We start from the raw sequence: 17,944 nt of genomic DNA, 5'->3' as shown, positions 1-17,944 counted from the left end.
AATAGATATAAAGTTTATCAGAGCGAGTAAATGTCACAAACGATATTACTAAAAGGTTACATTCCATAGGTGCCACCGATCCCCATCGTACTGAAAAGGTGCACGTGAAGGTATTACACAAAGGATCCTTGTTTAACACCCCAAAGATACCAGTAGAGCAATACACCCAGCTAAATGAAATTATTTCCTAGACCTAAGACCTACCGGCTGCCCAGTGAAGCAGAATAGGAACCAAAATAATACATTCCCTGTAGTCCTACCCATACGTATCTGGACGTTATGGATTAGAGTACATTTACCTACCGGTGTGAATCTAGTTACCATAAGAAGCGGTATTTGGCCCATCATAGCCCAGAAAACATATCCAGTCCAGCCCAAACCGAGCGGCACCGATATCAAGTACTCGTGCAGTGCAGCTGATAACATGAACACAACCACCTTGGTTATCTCCCAGGGGACGCCTATTGTATGCAATGGCTTGCTTATATGCCGTACAATGAATTGGTGGATGGGTAAATTCCATTTACGCCAGTATTCACCAAAGTTAGATGCATTCCACCAATCCTGTGAGATACTGTGTAAACCACTTAAAACCTACACCGTAGAAGCGACGATCGCCAAATCGTGTTAATTCAGCTAGTAAATTAAGCCAGTAGTGGAATATAACAGCAAACATAGTGAGCCAACAATATAAGACGGGTATAGATAACAGCAGCATCTGGGTGTAATGTCCTATGGATATTGCAACAAACCCGTTCGAATATGTGGTACGCCACAGTCGAGAAGTTAGCAGATTTGAATTCTTGCATAGTGAATGTATTCGACACGGTAACCACTATGTACTGGTCCCCAATGATCCTGTGTCTTATAGCTACTGTATTGGGAACTTACCTCGCTACAGCAAGTAAAAAGACAAACTGTGTAAAATGCTTCAAAGCATTGATCCAACGAATCCGACGTGTTTGAGGATAGTAAAATTGGAAACATACAGTTGGCATGTAGAGGAAGCGATAGACCTCTACCAACTTGATGCAACCGGGATAATGAGCAGCAGCACGAGCCTCCATGCGATTATTGCAAATCTCGGATATGTCCTCGCCTTTGCACACGGCTCTACGATAGTCGAAGCATACGTGGTGGAATGAATATATCTTTAACGCCCAAACAACGGATGTTGCAAGCATCAGTGCAGATAAGGCAGGCTCCGTCTTACGAACGACCACAGTCAAATAGGGGTAATAAACCAATATAAATAGGTTCAATACCTGCAGGAATACAACAGGGGTTGTCAGCGGCTTCGTGGACAATGGAGCAATGAATCTCTCAATCCCCCAGGCAAAAATAATCGATACGTGTACCTGCGCCGGTTATATACCAATATATATACCCACCTTTATACAACATCGAGTTAAGTGCCAATCGTCGTACATCAACTTGTATACAGTCGGCAACTCCATTAACAAACCGTATTTACGGAAATTGGTCATAACAGCCCGGAAGTTTATAACAACCAAAAGCACAAATGCCAGGTTCATGAACCCCTTTAAATCTAGGTGACGTGCACTGCTAGATAACAGGCTAGTACGAAACTCAGTATGTAATGTTTCATGCAACGGCCTAGGGATTTATATTACCTTGTAGAGTAACATACCTCCCAAAATATGGACTTTTGTCCTCATACTTCGAATGGCATCCTAGGTAGCCATATGCAAAATTGTGACTCGGATCGCTGTTAGCACGCTTCCGAGACTCTCTGCTTATTATTTGCGATCTTAGGTGATAGTAGACAGTTGGCGTAACCCCGGATTCGTGGTCTGTGACATCGCCATCTTCAGGTACTGTGGAATCCCTAGGTGGAACCAGTGCAACCTCGGGCAATACTGCATTCTGCTCGCCAAACGCATTGCTTAAAGAACGCTTTATCCTTTTCTTGTGAACCGGTACGGCCCTATCTACCTGTCCTATGCGATGTCTCATTTTCAAGAGAAGAACACAATGCCCTTGGTACAAGCACGCTCAACCTGCTCATACTTACGACACAACTCAAATACATGTGAACAGATATATATACAGCCAAATTAAATCACATGTGTAGCTAGGGGTGGTACCCGGAACTAATAAATGACTTAAATACCAACCCTCTGTAATAACCGACACTACCACACACTAGTTAATATTCTGCTTAACGACCTGAATTAAGCTTGTTTATCATGTCTGTGCTTAGTGCGGCAATTGTGTCAATGTTTTTCTTAGTCCGGGTGCCACCATCCATGGAATATGATGGCGCAGCGGCATTCCAGAAAGCCTCGCTAGTGTTGTCACAGTGAACTACACCAATGCCCATAGGATTACATATGGAATCCAGCTTCTGCGATATCAAGGCAATTTCAGACTCATCGATAGTCAGCTCTATAACGTCACCAGTTGCCTGCTGGCGTGTATTTACAATGGATGTATCCAGTCTATGACGGTCAGTTGCTTGACAATCGATACTACCACGATCGACTTTTGTAGTTATACCATCCTGGACGCACTGACCTAACCCTGGCTCGGTAGATAATAATCTCACTAGGGTAGTCCCTTTCCTGTAAAACTGAAGTTCTGTACTGTAAAACACACCTGAAAATTCGTGGCAAGTTATTGTAATTTATACCACGAGATTGATATATATATTCATTCTTCTCTCCCTTTTGGGTGTGCTAAAAATCAATAGTGATTTATCTGATAACCAACCTTTAACCACTTGTAGGCCTCGTCAGGGCATTTTCCATCAGCAACCAAGCACCAGAAGCATATATTGTATTGATTGTTTATGTGACCTAGAAATAGATAACATCACGTAAACAGACCTACAATCAGCATGACGCCAAGAAAAATAATCAACTATATTCTCGAATCGAGGATACAGTACAATACGTCCATCAAATGATGGTAGTATTTTAAGCTGTCTATCGGGGTAAAATCGAGACCAATAAAAGGAAAATGCCGAGGAGAACGCAGAAACTACGCTAGATAGTATTTTCCTGTGAATGTATCAGGAAACAGTTACCAAACCTACTGCATACGCCGATTGTATAATCGAGTATCACGTTTAAACAGGAAACTGCTAATTATGTTTCAGAGGCTCATAACGGTACCTATATTCATCTGAGTGACCGTAGGCCAAGACAATATCGTCAAATGTTGACATTACATGGGCCGCAGCTGCATTCATTACACCCAGAGCCAGCGGCTCGTTAGGTTTACGAAATTCATGTAATTTAGAGAACTTCGTGAATCCACGGCCGTCTACACGTACAACTGGCCATGATTCAGGTAGAAGGATGGTATCCTGCTCAAAATGCTTGACATACGAAAAACGTGTGTTGGCCATCTCATATACGTAAAACCTTACACACTGATATAAATCAATGTACACATTATTATAGACAAAATGTTACTTTCATTGCCAATTTGTGGCAAATAATCACACAGCAACATATTATATTGCAGCATTGCATGATTCAATCCGATATTCCACATTATGCCTTAGGCTGCGGCGCATTAAAGAGTCTGCATAAACCTTTACACGATCGCCACCAGAGAGTAAATGTGATAGAAGCTCATTCCACTTAAAAGTAAAGGCCTCTTGAAGAAAGAACTCTTGCAGTACCATGGCGTCGAATAGTAGAGGTCGTTCAGTGACAAAAGACATATGGGCAAGTATCTCAACGGTACACGGGTTCATTGAATTTAAACGTAAATGGCGATCATGTCCTGAGCATATAGCCCCCGTTGACTTCTGACCCGTGTTGTAAATATTAACGTGGAATAGACCACAAAGTGACTCGAAAATGGTAGCTACCTCTGATATAAACGTGGCGATCAACTTCAGCTTAGCATCCTTGGAAGTAGCAGCCTTCCACAGCATATGGGCATCCCATACGTTGGTTACATCAACAGTCCTTGAGATAAAACGTTTGGAATACTTAAACAGGTAATCCATTATACTGTTGTAAAGCTCTGGGTAGTGCAACTGGCCCACGGAGCTTAATAGCTCTTGCTTACAATGAAGCAGTAAATCCTTACGTTCTGACATAGCACGCAACACGGTAAATAAACCTTTCAGTCGACGTATAAGCTTTTGGTGGATTGTTTGGCAGGTATTCATGTCTTTAGTAGCCATAGACGCTTCAACATAACAAGTAAACGATGTATGACCCGGAACATCAGAATCAGCGCTTTGGGCTGGTAATGAACCTAGATTATAGTCCGCCATACCATCTGATTTTTATGAGATAATACCACATATAACTTACGAAGCTCTACGGGTGAATCAGCAGAGTCTGACTTGTTGCAACGATTCGGACTAGACGTTAATTTACAAGAGGGAGTTGTGACGGCAGCATCTGCAGAAATGTCCTGCAGAATACCCAAAGGGATAGTGGTATTGAGACATTTGTTCAGTGTCTTGAAAAATAGCTGTGAATTGTGAACCACAGTTCTAGTAGCATACCTGGTAACATAACGTTAATGCGCTTGCACATCCACCCTGGCTTTCTAGAGGATTCGCACCCTGACGAAGTGAATCTATAGCAGCGAGGTAGTCGCTATGTAACAAATGATATTGTATCGGCCAGAGATGCTTGTAAGCATCGTCAACACCGTACACAAGGTACTCCCTGACACCCGTCATCACTGAGAATAACGAAATTAAATATTATAGTATAAATATCATACAAGATTCTGTATTCCTAATGTACATATAGAGTTAAACTCTTCTCATGCACCTGGAGGCACATCGATCAACGCTAAGCTAGAAGGTGTAAACGACATCAAGGCGGAATAAGCCGAAAACTGGCTTGGTACATGGCTGAAGAGCGCTACAGATGTACATATATGCTGCATCACTCAGGTGTGTAGCGCTGCTGATCTCAGCGGTAGCCGTCTTTGCCGATGAAGAGCCCGAAGGAGTCCAAAAGCTGACCGATGGTAGGAACGTGACACACTGAGCTTAATAATACGTAGTTGTGCCGGAGTCACACGATCGCTTAAAGCAACTGTCACAGCAGATGCTGCAAAGGTTCCATAATTGCTTCGAAGTGGGACAGGCACTGTGTCTGGGTATGTAAATAATGTTTGTTATATATACCACAGGCGAGCATGTGATCAAGTCCACTGCAAACCAGCAAGGTTTAGTTGGTCATTGGACGTTTGACCTAATCGAACCGGTGGATGAAAGTGGAAATGGCAATCATATTCTAGATACAGTTGATGCAGGGCCTCCATCAACAGGTAACCAATAATACATGGCACCATTCATTCATAGGTCACGGATCTAGCGCCATATTTGATCCAGGTAATCGCCTAGACAAACAGTTCTAACAATTACAGATACTAGCTACAGGGTGGCGGATAGCCCTTCTTTAGGTGTACAGGAATTTACTCTTGACCTCAGGGTCTATCTCCTGGAAACGAGATCATCCGGATTTAGAAATGTCATATCCAGACGCAGCTACTATGCTCAATCGCCTACATTGATGCTATACCCCCAAAGCAATAGGTTATCGATTAGGGTGTCAACCAGCAACTCAGCCAACGAGGGGATGACATCAAACGGAACCATTCCGTCAAGAAGATGGACACAACTTACAGTTGTAGCTCGCCAAAGAACGTTGAAATTGTATATCAACGGGAGCCTCGATTCAGCTATTGTAAGCTATAGTTATCCTACACATAACATATAGGCACTGAGAGGTGACTTGGTACCAGGAGCCGGTGACCTGTTTTTTGGTCGTAAACTTGATATACAGGGCTTTAAGGTATGTCCAGTGTTATATGTACCCATGGTAACCAGGGTTACATGGACGATGTCAAGCTGTACAACTACGCAATGGGAAGCGGGCTTATAGCATCACTATCGCACCCAAATCTTACGGGAATCGTCGCACCGTTCAGAATACAACTTGCTTCAACACACTGTAGTATACAGGAAGCTAGTTCCAGGGGGCTGTGCGCCACTGGCTGTAAGCTGTGTACACTGGACCAACTATACAGAGGTGCTGCCCATGCAGCAAGGGTCAATGGCTGGCTACATGATAGCAACAGGGTATGGCACGTGGGAATACCACACGCTCCACCTAATGAAAAACACGCTGCGCTATGCTGCTGCTAATATATATTTATACTGGTTGACAGGGGGCGTGAACCATTACCTACGCCCCAAGCAGTGCCACGTGAGCTGGCACTCTGAGCAAGATGCAATACCTGCTCCATTGTTACAGGTTCGTTTCGCACAAAACAACGAGCTTGTACCCGTAAAGACTCGCTTTGTAGTAACCTTACAGGGTAATCCCATTGTAACATAGCCAGCTGTTGTAAATCTAGACCAGTGCCCTCTATATAGCTTGATCGCATGCTTTCTGGGAAATGGTAAAAACATAGCTTTAACCGATATGATACATTGACGTAACATGATATAAAACTAGGGACTGTATCAACAGGAGCGAACATAGTTACACCAGTTTGGGATTTACCAAACGTGGGTAATGACCTAGATAACACAATAGTCTCAGTAACCCGATTTTCACCTCCAGGGATTGTATCGATGCGTACTAAGTATATTTCCATGTGTAAGCACAAGAAGGGATCCACAAATGTGAAAGATAAAGTGAACCATGAGTTTGTAGGGAGCATGAAGTCATCATTGCCAACCCGTTGGAAAAACCCCTTCAATTTACAAGAACAAAATTGGCGGCCGGACAATGAAAAATTCAGTGCTTTACAAACATCTATAGCGTGTTAAATCTTGAATACTAACATACCTTGAAGCGGATTTTCACGCTTGACCTCTACGGACTCAGATGCGGCACGACGAAGATTGTCCAAGCTGATGCCATAAAATTTAGTATGGCGCTCCTCAAGGTCTTTGTAAAATTGCTCCAGTAATTTAGCGCGAGCATCTTCATCCAGTAGCTCACTGTCCTCAGTATACCAAGGGGATAACATATCACCAAACCAAGGACGCAACTGCTCAAGACGCTCCTTACTGGGTCCATTGAGAATCATCTTGGTGAACTCATCAACAAAACCATTGTAACGCCTTAATATATAAGATTCCTCAGGCTCGTGAACAAAGTTCGAACCGTGCATAGTGTCCCAAACATGCCAATAGGCATTCAGGTCGCGAAATAACAAATAACGGTTAGGAGATGACTTGGCAACTAGAGTACTATCGCCTAAACTGGGATCCAAATAGTCAATCAAAGTATCATAGTCAAACAACATGCTTCCATTGCCAAGGTTTCCATTCTTAACCTCGGCGTACAGTTTAGGTAGCAAACGGTCGTCTATACGGCCGCCCTCTAATATATATCCCTCACTCTTTGGCAAAAAGGGATATGCTTCATTATTCAAAGTGGGCACATCTAAATTGACATGAGCATATTTATCAAATGCCTACCAGAATATATTGAACCCTGAATGGAAAATTCAAGCCTGCATTGCAATGTTGACCTCTGGCTAGATCCTATGCCGTTACTGTACTGAACGTTCACGTAAACATAATAGTTACATGATACATGGTCACTATTGACTGTAGGTGGCAGAAACGGTGGAATGGTACACATGTAACGATCTGTAACATAATATAGACATACAATGCAACCTACAGTAACATTCAGGAGTTGATGGACCAATTTCCGTAGATGTAGAAAATATAACAGCGTCAGATGTAAATAACAAGTGACATGATTCATTAGGTTTCAAACCAGCGCGCACATCCTTAAGGAAACCAAATTGATATGTACCCTGTATATGTGAAAGATCAGCAACACGGTCATGGAATGTCACCAATCCATACACATTGCAAGATATGAAGTCGATAGTGACCCTCTCGTCTGCGTCAGACCAGTTTGATGCGATAGGAGCTACTCTAAGGAAGCAGCAGAATGGGCCGCCGCTGACATGGTAAGCGTCACCAAGCGACACTTGGATTAGAACCCGGCCGTCTGAAAGACGTCTATCGCCATTCGCCATGAAGTGAAGCTTAATCAGCTTTCATTACCATGTTATAACAGTGCCGCAGGGTAAATAACCCACGATGTGTAGGCACGTGTAGTGAACACACATCGCATGGATATGACATATATAATGCTATAAACATACTAGACATTACGTAGCGTGTCTAGGGTGCAGTGAAACCTGGAAACAGTGCACGGAAGGTCTCACTATGTCGCTGAGCATCCTCTGGAGTACCATGGAATTCAACATGACCGTCGTTCAAAACAGCAACCATGTCGGCATAACGAAGCGTCGCTAGATGGTGAGTGATGATAACCACAGTCCTGGGCTTGTCCTTCCTGGTACCACGTTATAGCAATCTAGAAATGAACTTACCTAGTAATAATAGACCGCACTAAATCGTCAGAAGAGCCGTCCATAGAGGAAGTGGCCTCATCAAGAATCACACAAGGAGTGTCACGAATCAAAGCGCGTGATAGCCCTAAGCGCTGCTTCTGCCCAGTAGACAGCAGTGACCCGCGCCTACCAACCATGGTATCGTACTTCCCAGCCAGTGAGTCTATAAAGTCGTGAATGTCACATGCACGAGCCGCCTCGTGCAACTGGTCATCAGTAACGCCATCGCTGCCGTAACGTAAATTGTCTGCTATAGACATGGAAAACAGCAGTGGCTCCTGAGAAACAACTGTAAACACCTTACTACGCAGCCACCGAGAACTCAATGTAGATATGTCGACTCCATCCAATAAAATACGACCACTAGTAGGACGGTATAACGCAGTTAACAAACGGGCAGTGGTGCTTTTACCCATGCCGTTAGCACCCACTATGGCAAGAACACGGCCGGGCTCAATCTTCAAGTTAAAGTTCTCGAGAACAGGCACATCAGCACGAGTGTCATACGAAAAGGATACATTCTCAAACTCCAAAGTACCAGTTACCGAAGGTAAGGTGGTACCCCTATCCTCATCAACGTCAAGGTCGTGGATCTCATAGATTCGCTGCAGCGATACCGCGGCCTTAGAAACATCAGATGCAATCTGTGTAGAATAAAACATACAATACAACAACTAACCTTTGATAGACCTGATACCCCAAGACCAAATAAGCCGCCGTAAAGAATGAATGATGCGAGACTGCCAACGGAGATGTCACCTGATTGCATCTTGTATGAACCACAGTAAAGCATTATCAATGTTGACAGATTGAATCCAGCCAACACAGAACCCATGAAAATGCCCTCTGAATTACATACACGTTGAGCTACAGAGTCGCATTCGTCCAATGATCGAGAAAATGATTCAATCTCGTCACCCTCCTTACCAAAACTCATTACGCTTTCAATACTACTGATGACCTCATCAGCCCTGCTTATAGCATTGTCAATTACATCCTTACGTCTACGGTGACTTCGCTTTATGATAGCAGAGTACGCAATGACGAATAAACCGAAAAATGGTATACACGTCATGGTTACACCGGTCAAACATGGCGATATGCTGATCAAGTTAAACGTACCACCAATGACAGAGTTACAACAACGAACAAAGGTAAATATGTTTTCTACCATTGATTTCGGGCCCTCTTCACAGTCATTCAACAACCTGGCGATAAGTAAACTAGAAGCACGAGTATGGAAAAACGGAGCGCCCTGCATCAATAGCTTTTCGTACATTTTCTTACGAGAGCGCTTCTGGATCAAATATACCGCCCGCTGCATCCTCGATACACGAAGCCAAGAAGCAATACTACCAGCTGCATATAATGGTAATGCAGAAAAAAGAAGACGTTTAAACATCGCGAGAGGACAAGATGAAACAGGAGAATCACTACCGTACAATGGAGGAATGCCAGAACTTAAACCTGGAATCCATGATGTTACAGGTGAAAAGGCACCAGTACTGCCAGCGTCAATGATGTTGCCAATAATACGAGGATACAACATGTTAGTACAAGCATTCACAACCAAAGCGCAACCGCCAATAACTAAATTGGCAGTCTCCTCAGGCTCAAGCTCACTTAAAAACCGACGTACAGTAGCAGACACCGAAGTGCCATCCATTTTACAGTCCTCCGCCTTCACAGGTGGGTCATTTTTCGACTCCTGAAGTTCAACTGACATTTTGTCTAATCATTGAACTAGTTCATAAGTAAATATACAGAAAAACAATTGCCCATACCAGATATTAATGAGCCTAGTGAATAACACTGATGCCACAGGAATCCTCAGACACAGAAATACAGGTATAAGACTAATGGAATATAAAATCACACAAAATTGCTATAAATAATCATGCAATATTGCGATGAAGTAGTGTTGTTATTGAATAATGCCTATACACACCAATGTGTAGCAACAATGGGCTTGAGGCCATACCCTACCATACCTAAACCATCCCCCACCCAAATGAGTAAGATAAAGTCATATATCATTTTGTATTATATTCTACAGATATATCACCCAAGTAACGCTCCGAAACCGTTGACTCAGGCATAGGCCTTTTATGCGTCAACGGAGCGTTGCGCTGCGAGTTATACCTGAACTCGCAATAATAAAAGGTAAGCAATATACATACACTTTTGTAATTATATGAGTGTTAAAATGCATACATGCCAATTGATATTGTGACCGTAACGGCATTGTTCGTGAGCATAGCTGGTTCTGCTCACTCAGTCCCGGTGCAATTAATATGATGTATTGTATGCCAAACTGCTTGGAATATAATTGTTACTAATATCATTTCAGGCATGTTATTGCAAATATAGAGAGTATACACAATGTCGAAAGCTGTATACGCCAAGCTGTGGATGGCTACATCCCAGTATCATATGAGGAGGCAGTTCGGATGGGTCCATGTATGGTAAGCGCAAGTATACTATCTCTTAGCATCTATATAGGAAACGACTGGCTCCATGGGTTGTAGTATACGGTGCAGCCGGAGTCTGGCTAACATTCCCAGCATACAGACCTGAACTGAAAAAGAGAGTCACTTTGGGCTTCTGGCAGCCTCCTGAAGTTGGTTACAACAAGTGTGTCATTAAAACCGAAGCACCTGCCGAATGATTGCGTAAAATGACGTACAAAAACAGTATCGCGATATTAAAAACATGATATAAATTATATATGTTATAATCCAGAGATTATGTATGCAATGGATTGTTCGTATCAACATTTTGTTGGTTATATTCAATTTTTAACGTCGGATTTACACCTGTGGGACAAAGTGGAGATGAAATCACTTTGTACTAATCAATAAAAAAACTTATAGTTATGCGTGATTATGTAGTTAGCGTTGTAGCAGTGTTTTATATACATGGATTCTACGACATACAGACAATGGGGAAGGGGTCGGCATCTATAGAGCAATATATAGACTCTAGACAAATATTAATCACATAAAAGTACAGCTTAATGTATTAAATAAGTATATAAAATACGTTAATATTGGAATCTGCACGCGCCAGGAAGGCGTGTGTAGATGTAGTTAAAATGTCTACACTGAGGAATAGCGTTCTATTCCCGTTGTAAATATGAGTATACAAAAGGTTTTAGTAACCCTTATCGCATATATCGCAACCTTAAACCTATGCTATGCTGCTGGAGAAGACCTCCATCTTGAAGAGGAGGCACTCCTAGAAGAAATATTCACAGAGGCATATATGATTGCCCCTGAAGTGACCGATGGATCGTGGAATCAAAAACGAGCTTTTGCGAGACTTGTAACAAACGTAGCTGCAACATTCGATGTGGACGGTTACAGATGGATGCTCGGAATTAGTATGTTAATACCCACGCGTATAACACCCTGCAGTTAAAGGTAGAAGAGCTACCGAAAGATTCACACAAGCCATGATACATCCGTCATTCAGCCAGCCTCATGTAAGTATAGATAAATCGTGAAAATAGAAATTTAGTGTGATCAAGGAAGCTGGGTCAGTCCCGCCCATACCTTTGGAGATATGACCAAGTTTCCAGGAGGACCTTTCAGAGGAGGTTCTGGATATGACCTAGTTCGGTGGTAAGTATGACTAATGTTGTTACATTGGTAATAGGATGGGAAACATGTATACCAATGTACACTCACCAGCGTCTGCCGAAACACCCGGAGTGGAAAATATGATCTTACAAGGATTGCAACAAGTCAAAGGCATATTGCAAACCGTTGTGGCAATCATAGTCGATATCGTACCACCACCGATCATTGGACAGTAAGTGTAATTATGCAGAGTATCCAATATCGTAGGAACCTACCGTGCCTGCCAATGCTCACCGGTATGAATTGCTTGGGATCTGTTTTGTACCCTATATCGGCAACCGATTTCGTAATGGCAGATATCACGGACTCTGTGATGAATGGAGTCATATCATCATTTCCCGCCAAGTATGCAGCAAAGGTTGGACACACGAGCGATGCACAGTATTATCTGTGCGCTACCATATACCTGGGAATGTACTGTGCAAGTTTATTCCCAATCTGCATGACGGGAGCGGCTAACGTAACGCAAACATTCCCACTGTGCTTCGTACAATGTATAGGCACGCTAATAGCATGCCCAGGATTCTGGATGGATGATATTGAAATACCATGTAGCAATCTGTCAGTACCACCCTTCTGCTCTTTCTCCGTTTTTGTGAACTATTTCAGAATACCGCCGCAGTATACCAACTACGACCAATCGCACTTATACCCAGAAGGATGCCCGCAGTACGATCCTAATTTAGGTAAAGAATAAGTCACATGAGTTCATCCGATGCAGATACACCAAGGGACCTTTATGAAAAGAAGGGGCCGCCTGAATCGGCAATTGCAAAGGCAGCAAAAGAAAAACCCATGGAAGAATTCAATCTACAGCCGCAACAAGTTGAAGAACTCGCCGGAGCTTGTGATTGCGAAGCCATCAGGGATATCTGCAAACTGCACATACCGTACCCAGTTTATGTAAGTGTACAATGTATGGTATCATATTCACATAGGTTAACGCTGATGTAAACACCTCAGAAACACACTACGAGGTACCAGCACGCATCAACGAGCAAGAAAAACGGTGTTGCGAAGAATGCAAACCCATATGGGACATTTTAGAAAACGAAGCCTTGTAATAGAACAACTACTCGCCAGACAAGACTGTAACATGTTTTAAATTTTAGATATCTAACATACAATCGTAGCAGTGTGCATTACTAAAATTGTAATGGCGGCGGGTACTCACAGGAGCTTTCACAGAAGGGAGCAAACCAGGCTGAGTAATATTGTCCGATAAATTATGTAACCCACCTCAAGGCTTGTGTTGTGCTTCATATTAGACAAACGCACAGTCTTTAAGGGTGCATCAGGAGTTACATATCCCGGCTTAACAATTGTTAACAACATTGGCAAAACAAACCTCTATATGCGATTCGTATTTAGCCTCAACAAAAAGCTGGCGACTGGATGGCCGATTACATTCCTCCTTCGGTAATAATGAACCCTGAAACCAGTGATATCCTATACAGATTACATACATCTAAGGAACTCTTCAACGCCAGGTTAGTACGTCTAATTGGACTCCCAACTAATTCAGAACCATCCTTGGGAACCATGCCAACCTGTATAAATTAACAAAAACAAAAGCTAAACATACATCTATGTTAGTCTGAGGAAGGATACATGCCTTGGGCTTATCAAGCTCGTAAGTGAAAATGTTCTGACCGGGAATCCCGAAAAGACGTGTTCTCATTTCTTCAGAAATGTCAGGCTGCTTCTTTCTATGAGGATGCAGTTGAGCGCCATTGCCAGCTGATACATGTGAATCATCCAATAACCCACTGGAAGCAAACGCCCCGTTACCAAACATCCTGCGACCGGTACGATTAGAAGAAGCATCATCCGTAAATTCCCAGCCAGGAAGGATCTATATATGCAAATAAAGAACACAAATAACATACATGTTCCTTTGGCTTGATGCCCGTAGGACGTAAGATGCGATGCTCACGATGAATACGATTTACAGGAAGACCTGCCGCAGGTAGCTGCCTGCATGGTGTCAATAGTCACTAAAATAACGTACTCAGAATTAGATTCCAAAGGATACATTGTTCAGTTGTATATGATAATAGCCCGAATGCTTTACTTAGCCTATTAACCAAGTATAAAAACACGGCTTCAAAAAATAAACGATCCGATGTGTAGAAAAATCGCGGATATAAAAATAACTCAATCAACCATCCAATCAATATATACACATAAGCCACGGGAATCAACCAATTGAAGTCTGTTGCTTCCGTAAAAATAGATTCTTGAGGAAGGGAAGAAGCACTTATTACTGCGCGGCAGTAAGGCTACACATATACCATGTAATAGTTGATACAGATTCAATGTGTAATGAAAATATGATATATTGTACACAAAATAAGAAATGGGTATTGATATAAACTGGTCCGTCCATATACACTCAGGCCTATACAACAATGTGCATACACCTAGAACTACTCCCACATGCAGTGGCAATGGAAGGAGCGTATCAGCGATTCGTATGTTAAAATTTAGACACCTCATCCAGGGTCTTATCAACAGGTAAGTGCACGAAGGTGTCACGAGGATCCTTCAAGTTAACATAATCATATTCCCATGTGTATCAATGTTGCCAATGCTGTGATATATAGGTTATCAACAGTGGATTCCCTGAGGTTTATTATGGATTTTATGCTGGAAATCTAGTTCTATAATAACATTGGTTATACCATGCCAATGAGTACCTACATATGTGAATCACGTAATTGGTTAATCCCGTTACCCTGTGATTAAACATAGGGGACTCTACATTCATTAGTTTTATATAGGTAGCCACTATCTTCCACAGATGATCGATTTTTGTACACTATGGTATGACATTACCAGAGCTAAGAGTGATTCACGCGTTCTATATACCAACTGCCACATGTAGTACGTGTAAGCAATTAATACGAATTTTATCTACTGTTCAGTGCTATACGTCTGCCAACGAAAGATTGGCCATTATGTGGCATCATTACCCCCTTGTGATGGGATTCCGATTTTTAAATGTCATCCAATATTCTTGATGTTACTTAAGATGTGATTTGATGCCACATATCTGAGCTAGCTGAAACAATTGACGTGTTGTAGCACGGCGAACTCCTGATATCCCTAAAGCTCTCATCCTTAAATGGGGGTTCATCTTCAATTGTTTTGATATCTTCGATTTCAGAATGGCACGACCTTTGTTGCCTAACTTGAACATGCCCGTACTCCGCAGAGCCTGCCAAACCGACTCACTCATACGTAGGAAGTCTATATTGTTCCTGTTTAAACTCTTCAAACTTTCCATACATAGATCAGTACCCATATTCTCACCCACGCAACCACGACTATCCAGTAATTCTTTACCGTATTCATCTGATATAGGCCTCCCATTAGGTAACTCAGAATGGTTATTGCCCTGTTTGCGAAAGTAATCCGATATTGGGCTCTGCTCAACAGCATTTTCGTAATTGGAACCTATCTGAGTCATGTTGTAATTTTCTTTAGATGGCTGCGTTCGAAGCTCATTAATGGTAGAACCAGATTCTGTATAGGAATCAGATTTATTAGGCGTGTATTCTGTACCATTGTCATAGCATGCCGGTGACTTGGATATCGTAGGGAAGGTACCCCGAACTTCATGGTCGTACATGTAGGCTTTTGGCTCCCAGTTGTTAGTGCAATATAACATGTTCCCAGGGTATGGATTCTGATGAGGATTATACGTCTGATGCATAACCGATACACGGCGAGGAGTAACCACAGCCGTAAGCTCCTGCCTATGGTTTTGCATCCGTGGGTCGTAAAAGTTCTCCTTCATCGTGTTGTACCAACTAACTACCGGTTTAGATGCGTTTATAGGGCTGTTCTCCATATAAGTCCTGTTGTAACAGTCATCACCCTCTTCATGACGAACATTGTACATCATATATTCCTCATTGAAATTGTGTACAGGAGTCATCGATACCGGTAATATTGTATTGTTAACAGGCATGTATGTCGGGGTATTTGCAATATTCGGTCGATAATCATTACTACACGGACCTGACATTCCGTGGAACTGAGGAGAACTTTCACTTATAACAGATGGTGCAGTTGAGTGGTTACTTTCTGACCTTTCCTCTGTTTTGGGAGTAGCGTCCTGACTAACTTCCGGCACTTTGTGAGATGACGCGTTCATGTCGCAACTCATCAAGGGAGTCCTGTTTTCATGTGGTGGGTACATAGCCATTTTAGGTACGTGAGCGAATTGTTGCATTCCTGGAGATCCAAGGTTATTGTATCCATTGTTCATATGATAAGCATTATAGTCATAACCGAGCATGTAGTTCATATCCCTGGAACCATAGTTTCCCTGATGTGCCTTCTGTACATTTCCCAAGAAGGGCACTACACCATCCCTGTAGGGGATCTGCTCAAGAACAGGCAATACCCGTTGTTCAGTTTCATGTCGCAGTGTCCCATTTTGCATCAAATAAGGAGAGTCAAAGTTATACACGGGGTTCACAATGTCATCGTAATAGGTATCCATAAGGCCCTCCGTCCCGTTATACCTCAACTGTGCCCCCGGCTTATCATACGTAGTAGCGTACAAATCGCCTGCTATATCACTTGCTTTGATGTCTAATGCTTTATATGAATGGCCTGGAGGCGATATTGATGAGGCTGAAGCAGGATCCATTATGACATATATCTTACTATTTCCAATTTCCGTAAATTTTATATACCCTAGTGATACGACAGTCCAAAGCTTAGATATTTATCTTTAAATGTAAAATATTCTTGTCATATTTATATAGTAGCGATACCGACACCGAGTTATCTATACGACCAATACATATCCACTACATTACAAACGAATCTGCTATCTGTTCCCCTATGAGTATCCGTTTCGTATACTGAGTAGATTCAATATGGGATAAATACCATTCAATGGATAATTTAAATTCGCATAAAGTACCTAATTGTAGACTTGCTATATGAATTAGGGGCTCAGAACAAAACAAGATTCAATGTTGAAGTAGCCTGCTATAACCGTATCTTCTGTAAAACAATATGCTATATTTAAATATCTCTATTTATACAGCATGCTCGTGATATGTGTCGATTGTATAGATATAACTTCCAGCAAATGACAAAAATACAGAAATCCAGATGGTTCGTTTCACAAGTGTTGCTTCCGTGGGTGGGATCCAATGAACAATGTTAGTTCGTAGTTCGATACAAGTTGACAATTAGATAACAATATATCTAACATTGTACTGTTGCATACGCAGAATGGAAGGATGTATAAAAACGGCAATATACGCGTTCATACACAAGCGTTTCACCGATACATCTATGAGAGTTGAGGTGATATATGCAGAATGCTACTCTTGCAATTAGCCTATCAAAACTAGACGATGTATTTACTTCCTGTATTATAGATGTTGCAGGATATTGAAGACTTAATAATATTTGCACCTCGCAGTACAATATCAATTATTTCCACAAGGCAATGTAACAATCCAGTTGTATAGCTAAATTACTATTCTCCAATATACGGTCAGTTTACTTTAGTAAATAGACAACGTACTAAATATCAACCTATACCACTTAAGCCGCCTTTTGCCGAGATTCTAGTAAGTAGTACGAGGTGGCAAGTTACGTAAGAACATGCTGGAAAACGACCAGCATAAATTCGGTTAGAAGACGTTATAAATAGTTTCTAATAAGCTTTAAACACATAAATTACGGTTCATTAAACGCTGTCGTCTTACATGTCGGGGTTTCAATGTATTGTTCGGTGGCAAGTGGCCACGATGTACTTATCAAGTACGCAGACCACAGCTCAGAAACGGTGCCACTCAGTGAAAAGGTTGCTCAATGAACATATATGTGTCATGCGTCTATTCACGTCGTCTCCGTTCTAAAACGAAATGCAT

The 17,944-nt window shown here is 42.1% G+C and overlaps 10 protein-coding genes across 10 annotated transcripts; 3 read left to right on the top strand and 7 right to left on the bottom strand.

Annotated features, from left to right (window-relative positions):
- Nucleotides 1-72: 72 nt before the first annotated feature.
- On the bottom strand, nucleotides 73-2,099 carry BBOV_IV004970 (MBOAT membrane-bound O-acyltransferase family protein). Its single transcript, XM_001610376.2, has 8 exons — nucleotides 1,652-2,099; nucleotides 1,392-1,617; nucleotides 892-1,358; nucleotides 753-858; nucleotides 599-718; nucleotides 304-564; nucleotides 205-270; nucleotides 73-170 (listed from the first exon to the last, which is right to left on the bottom strand). Exons 1-8 carry the CDS (start codon nucleotides 1,975-1,977, stop codon nucleotides 114-116), a joined length of 1,629 nt encoding a protein of 542 aa, XP_001610426.1. The 5' UTR covers nucleotides 1,978-2,099; the 3' UTR covers nucleotides 73-113.
- An 80-nt stretch (nucleotides 2,100-2,179) lies between these two features.
- On the bottom strand, nucleotides 2,180-3,408 carry BBOV_IV004960 (putative tRNA-His guanylyltransferase). The gene is made up of 6 exons (XM_051767432.1): nucleotides 3,138-3,408; nucleotides 3,059-3,103; nucleotides 2,854-3,023; nucleotides 2,734-2,819; nucleotides 2,620-2,699; nucleotides 2,180-2,585 (listed from the first exon to the last, which is right to left on the bottom strand). Exons 1-6 carry the CDS (start codon nucleotides 3,371-3,373, stop codon nucleotides 2,183-2,185), a joined length of 1,020 nt encoding a protein of 339 aa, XP_051623247.1. The 5' UTR covers nucleotides 3,374-3,408; the 3' UTR covers nucleotides 2,180-2,182.
- A 45-nt stretch (nucleotides 3,409-3,453) lies between these two features.
- Nucleotides 3,454-4,687, bottom strand: BBOV_IV004950 (uncharacterized protein). The gene is made up of 3 exons (XM_001610374.2): nucleotides 4,496-4,687; nucleotides 4,299-4,461; nucleotides 3,454-4,263 (listed from the first exon to the last, which is right to left on the bottom strand). The coding sequence occupies exons 1-3, from the start codon at nucleotides 4,673-4,675 to the stop codon at nucleotides 3,482-3,484; spliced, it is 1,125 nt and encodes a 374-aa protein (XP_001610424.1). The 5' UTR covers nucleotides 4,676-4,687; the 3' UTR covers nucleotides 3,454-3,481.
- Nucleotides 4,688-4,695: 8 nt separating this feature from the next.
- BBOV_IV004930 (uncharacterized protein) lies at nucleotides 4,696-6,161 on the top strand. The gene is made up of 7 exons (XM_001610373.2): nucleotides 4,696-4,971; nucleotides 5,008-5,103; nucleotides 5,137-5,274; nucleotides 5,309-5,338; nucleotides 5,374-5,693; nucleotides 5,727-5,801; nucleotides 5,837-6,161. Exons 1-7 carry the CDS (start codon nucleotides 4,869-4,871, stop codon nucleotides 6,152-6,154), a joined length of 1,080 nt encoding a protein of 359 aa, XP_001610423.2. The 5' UTR covers nucleotides 4,696-4,868; the 3' UTR covers nucleotides 6,155-6,161.
- BBOV_IV004920 (uncharacterized protein) lies at nucleotides 6,112-8,063 on the bottom strand. The gene is made up of 4 exons (XM_001610371.2): nucleotides 7,650-8,063; nucleotides 7,442-7,615; nucleotides 6,804-7,406; nucleotides 6,112-6,770 (listed from the first exon to the last, which is right to left on the bottom strand). The coding sequence occupies exons 1-4, from the start codon at nucleotides 8,014-8,016 to the stop codon at nucleotides 6,151-6,153; spliced, it is 1,764 nt and encodes a 587-aa protein (XP_001610421.2). The 5' UTR covers nucleotides 8,017-8,063; the 3' UTR covers nucleotides 6,112-6,150.
- Nucleotides 8,064-8,133: 70 nt separating this feature from the next.
- Nucleotides 8,134-10,321, bottom strand: BBOV_IV004910 (ABC transporter transmembrane region family protein). Its single transcript, XM_001610370.2, has 3 exons — nucleotides 9,077-10,321; nucleotides 8,377-9,041; nucleotides 8,134-8,339 (listed from the first exon to the last, which is right to left on the bottom strand). Exons 1-3 carry the CDS (start codon nucleotides 10,121-10,123, stop codon nucleotides 8,165-8,167), a joined length of 1,887 nt encoding a protein of 628 aa, XP_001610420.1. The 5' UTR covers nucleotides 10,124-10,321; the 3' UTR covers nucleotides 8,134-8,164.
- Nucleotides 10,322-10,448: 127 nt separating this feature from the next.
- BBOV_IV004900 (putative integral membrane protein) lies at nucleotides 10,449-11,137 on the top strand. Its single transcript, XM_001610369.2, has 3 exons — nucleotides 10,449-10,560; nucleotides 10,748-10,862; nucleotides 10,900-11,137. The coding sequence occupies exons 2-3, from the start codon at nucleotides 10,780-10,782 to the stop codon at nucleotides 11,063-11,065; spliced, it is 249 nt and encodes an 82-aa protein (XP_001610419.1). The 5' UTR covers nucleotides 10,449-10,560; nucleotides 10,748-10,779; the 3' UTR covers nucleotides 11,066-11,137.
- Nucleotides 11,138-11,372: 235 nt separating this feature from the next.
- Nucleotides 11,373-13,152, top strand: BBOV_IV004890 (uncharacterized protein). Its single transcript, XM_001610368.2, has 7 exons — nucleotides 11,373-11,779; nucleotides 11,814-11,881; nucleotides 11,917-12,020; nucleotides 12,055-12,210; nucleotides 12,246-12,724; nucleotides 12,760-12,941; nucleotides 12,977-13,152. The coding sequence occupies exons 1-7, from the start codon at nucleotides 11,533-11,535 to the stop codon at nucleotides 13,100-13,102; spliced, it is 1,362 nt and encodes a 453-aa protein (XP_001610418.2). The 5' UTR covers nucleotides 11,373-11,532; the 3' UTR covers nucleotides 13,103-13,152.
- On the bottom strand, nucleotides 12,968-14,385 carry BBOV_IV004880 (uncharacterized protein). Its single transcript, XM_001610367.1, has 8 exons — nucleotides 14,050-14,385; nucleotides 13,928-14,015; nucleotides 13,624-13,893; nucleotides 13,505-13,588; nucleotides 13,387-13,470; nucleotides 13,278-13,352; nucleotides 13,164-13,242; nucleotides 12,968-13,127 (listed from the first exon to the last, which is right to left on the bottom strand). The coding sequence occupies exons 1-8, from the start codon at nucleotides 14,073-14,075 to the stop codon at nucleotides 13,111-13,113; spliced, it is 723 nt and encodes a 240-aa protein (XP_001610417.1). The 5' UTR covers nucleotides 14,076-14,385; the 3' UTR covers nucleotides 12,968-13,110.
- A 628-nt stretch (nucleotides 14,386-15,013) lies between these two features.
- Nucleotides 15,014-16,761, bottom strand: BBOV_IV004870 (uncharacterized protein). The gene has a single exon (XM_001610366.2). The coding sequence runs from the start codon at nucleotides 16,699-16,701 to the stop codon at nucleotides 15,064-15,066; it is 1,638 nt and encodes a 545-aa protein (XP_001610416.1). The 5' UTR covers nucleotides 16,702-16,761; the 3' UTR covers nucleotides 15,014-15,063.
- Between the last annotated feature and the right edge of the window lie 1,183 nt (nucleotides 16,762-17,944).

Source organism: Babesia bovis (assembly GCF_000165395.2).
Source record: "Babesia bovis T2Bo chromosome 4 map unlocalized Chr4_1, whole genome shotgun sequence".
NCBI lineage: Eukaryota > Apicomplexa > Aconoidasida > Piroplasmida > Babesiidae > Babesia > Babesia bovis.
Note: the sequence above shows the minus strand (reverse complement) of the source record. Positions and strands in the feature narration are given on the sequence as shown.

Coding starts and splice junctions, on each gene's coding strand:
- BBOV_IV004970 (XM_001610376.2), bottom strand. CDS start 1,977: ATGAGACATCGCATAGGACAGGTAGATAGGGCCGTACCGGTTCACAAG. Junction 1,359..1,391: donor TAACTCGATGTTGTATAAAG/GTGGGTATATAT, acceptor TAACCGGCGCAG/GTACACGTATCGATTATTTT. Junction 719..752: donor CGTACCACATATTCGAACGG/GTTTGTTGCAAT, acceptor CATTACACCCAG/ATGCTGCTGTTATCTATACC.
- BBOV_IV004960 (XM_051767432.1), bottom strand. CDS start 3,373: ATGGCCAACACACGTTTTTCGTATGTCAAGCATTTTGAGCAGGATACC. Junction 3,104..3,137: donor GGTCACTCAGATGAATATAG/GTACCGTTATGA, acceptor CATAATTAGCAG/TTTCCTGTTTAAACGTGATA. Junction 2,700..2,733: donor AGGCCTACAAGTGGTTAAAG/GTTGGTTATCAG, acceptor ATTGATTTTTAG/CACACCCAAAAGGGAGAGAA.
- BBOV_IV004950 (XM_001610374.2), bottom strand. CDS start 4,675: ATGACGGGTGTCAGGGAGTACCTTGTGTACGGTGTTGACGATGCTTAC. Junction 4,462..4,495: donor CATTAACGTTATGTTACCAG/GTATGCTACTAG, acceptor CACAATTCACAG/CTATTTTTCAAGACACTGAA. Junction 4,264..4,298: donor TGATTCACCCGTAGAGCTTC/GTAAGTTATATG, acceptor CATAAAAATCAG/ATGGTATGGCGGACTATAAT.
- BBOV_IV004930 (XM_001610373.2), top strand. CDS start 4,869: ATGTACATATATGCTGCATCACTCAGGTGTGTAGCGCTGCTGATCTCA. Junction 5,104..5,136: donor GGGACAGGCACTGTGTCTGG/GTATGTAAATAA, acceptor TATATACCACAG/GCGAGCATGTGATCAAGTCC. Junction 5,694..5,726: donor GGAGCCTCGATTCAGCTATT/GTAAGCTATAGT, acceptor CATAACATATAG/GCACTGAGAGGTGACTTGGT.
- BBOV_IV004920 (XM_001610371.2), bottom strand. CDS start 8,016: ATGGCGAATGGCGATAGACGTCTTTCAGACGGCCGGGTTCTAATCCAA. Junction 7,407..7,441: donor TCAGGGTTCAATATATTCTG/GTAGGCATTTGA, acceptor ATGTCAATTTAG/ATGTGCCCACTTTGAATAAT. Junction 6,771..6,803: donor GCGTGAAAATCCGCTTCAAG/GTATGTTAGTAT, acceptor AACACGCTATAG/ATGTTTGTAAAGCACTGAAT.
- BBOV_IV004910 (XM_001610370.2), bottom strand. CDS start 10,123: ATGTCAGTTGAACTTCAGGAGTCGAAAAATGACCCACCTGTGAAGGCG. Junction 9,042..9,076: donor GGGTATCAGGTCTATCAAAG/GTTAGTTGTTGT, acceptor TATTCTACACAG/ATTGCATCTGATGTTTCTAA. Junction 8,340..8,376: donor GTGCGGTCTATTATTACTAG/GTAAGTTCATTT, acceptor ACGTGGTACCAG/GAAGGACAAGCCCAGGACTG.
- BBOV_IV004900 (XM_001610369.2), top strand. CDS start 10,780: ATGTCGAAAGCTGTATACGCCAAGCTGTGGATGGCTACATCCCAGTAT. Junction 10,863..10,899: donor TTCGGATGGGTCCATGTATG/GTAAGCGCAAGT, acceptor GCATCTATATAG/GAAACGACTGGCTCCATGGG.
- BBOV_IV004890 (XM_001610368.2), top strand. CDS start 11,533: ATGAGTATACAAAAGGTTTTAGTAACCCTTATCGCATATATCGCAACC. Junction 11,780..11,813: donor CAGATGGATGCTCGGAATTA/GTATGTTAATAC, acceptor AACACCCTGCAG/TTAAAGGTAGAAGAGCTACC. Junction 12,942..12,976: donor ACATACCGTACCCAGTTTAT/GTAAGTGTACAA, acceptor ATATTCACATAG/GTTAACGCTGATGTAAACAC.
- BBOV_IV004880 (XM_001610367.1), bottom strand. CDS start 14,075: ATGTATCCTTTGGAATCTAATTCTGA. Junction 14,016..14,049: donor CCTTTGGAATCTAATTCTGA/GTACGTTATTTT, acceptor GACACCATGCAG/GCAGCTACCTGCGGCAGGTC. Junction 13,243..13,277: donor AGCACAACACAAGCCTTGAG/GTGGGTTACATA, acceptor AATATTACTCAG/CCTGGTTTGCTCCCTTCTGT.
- BBOV_IV004870 (XM_001610366.2), bottom strand. CDS start 16,701: ATGGATCCTGCTTCAGCCTCATCAATATCGCCTCCAGGCCATTCATAT.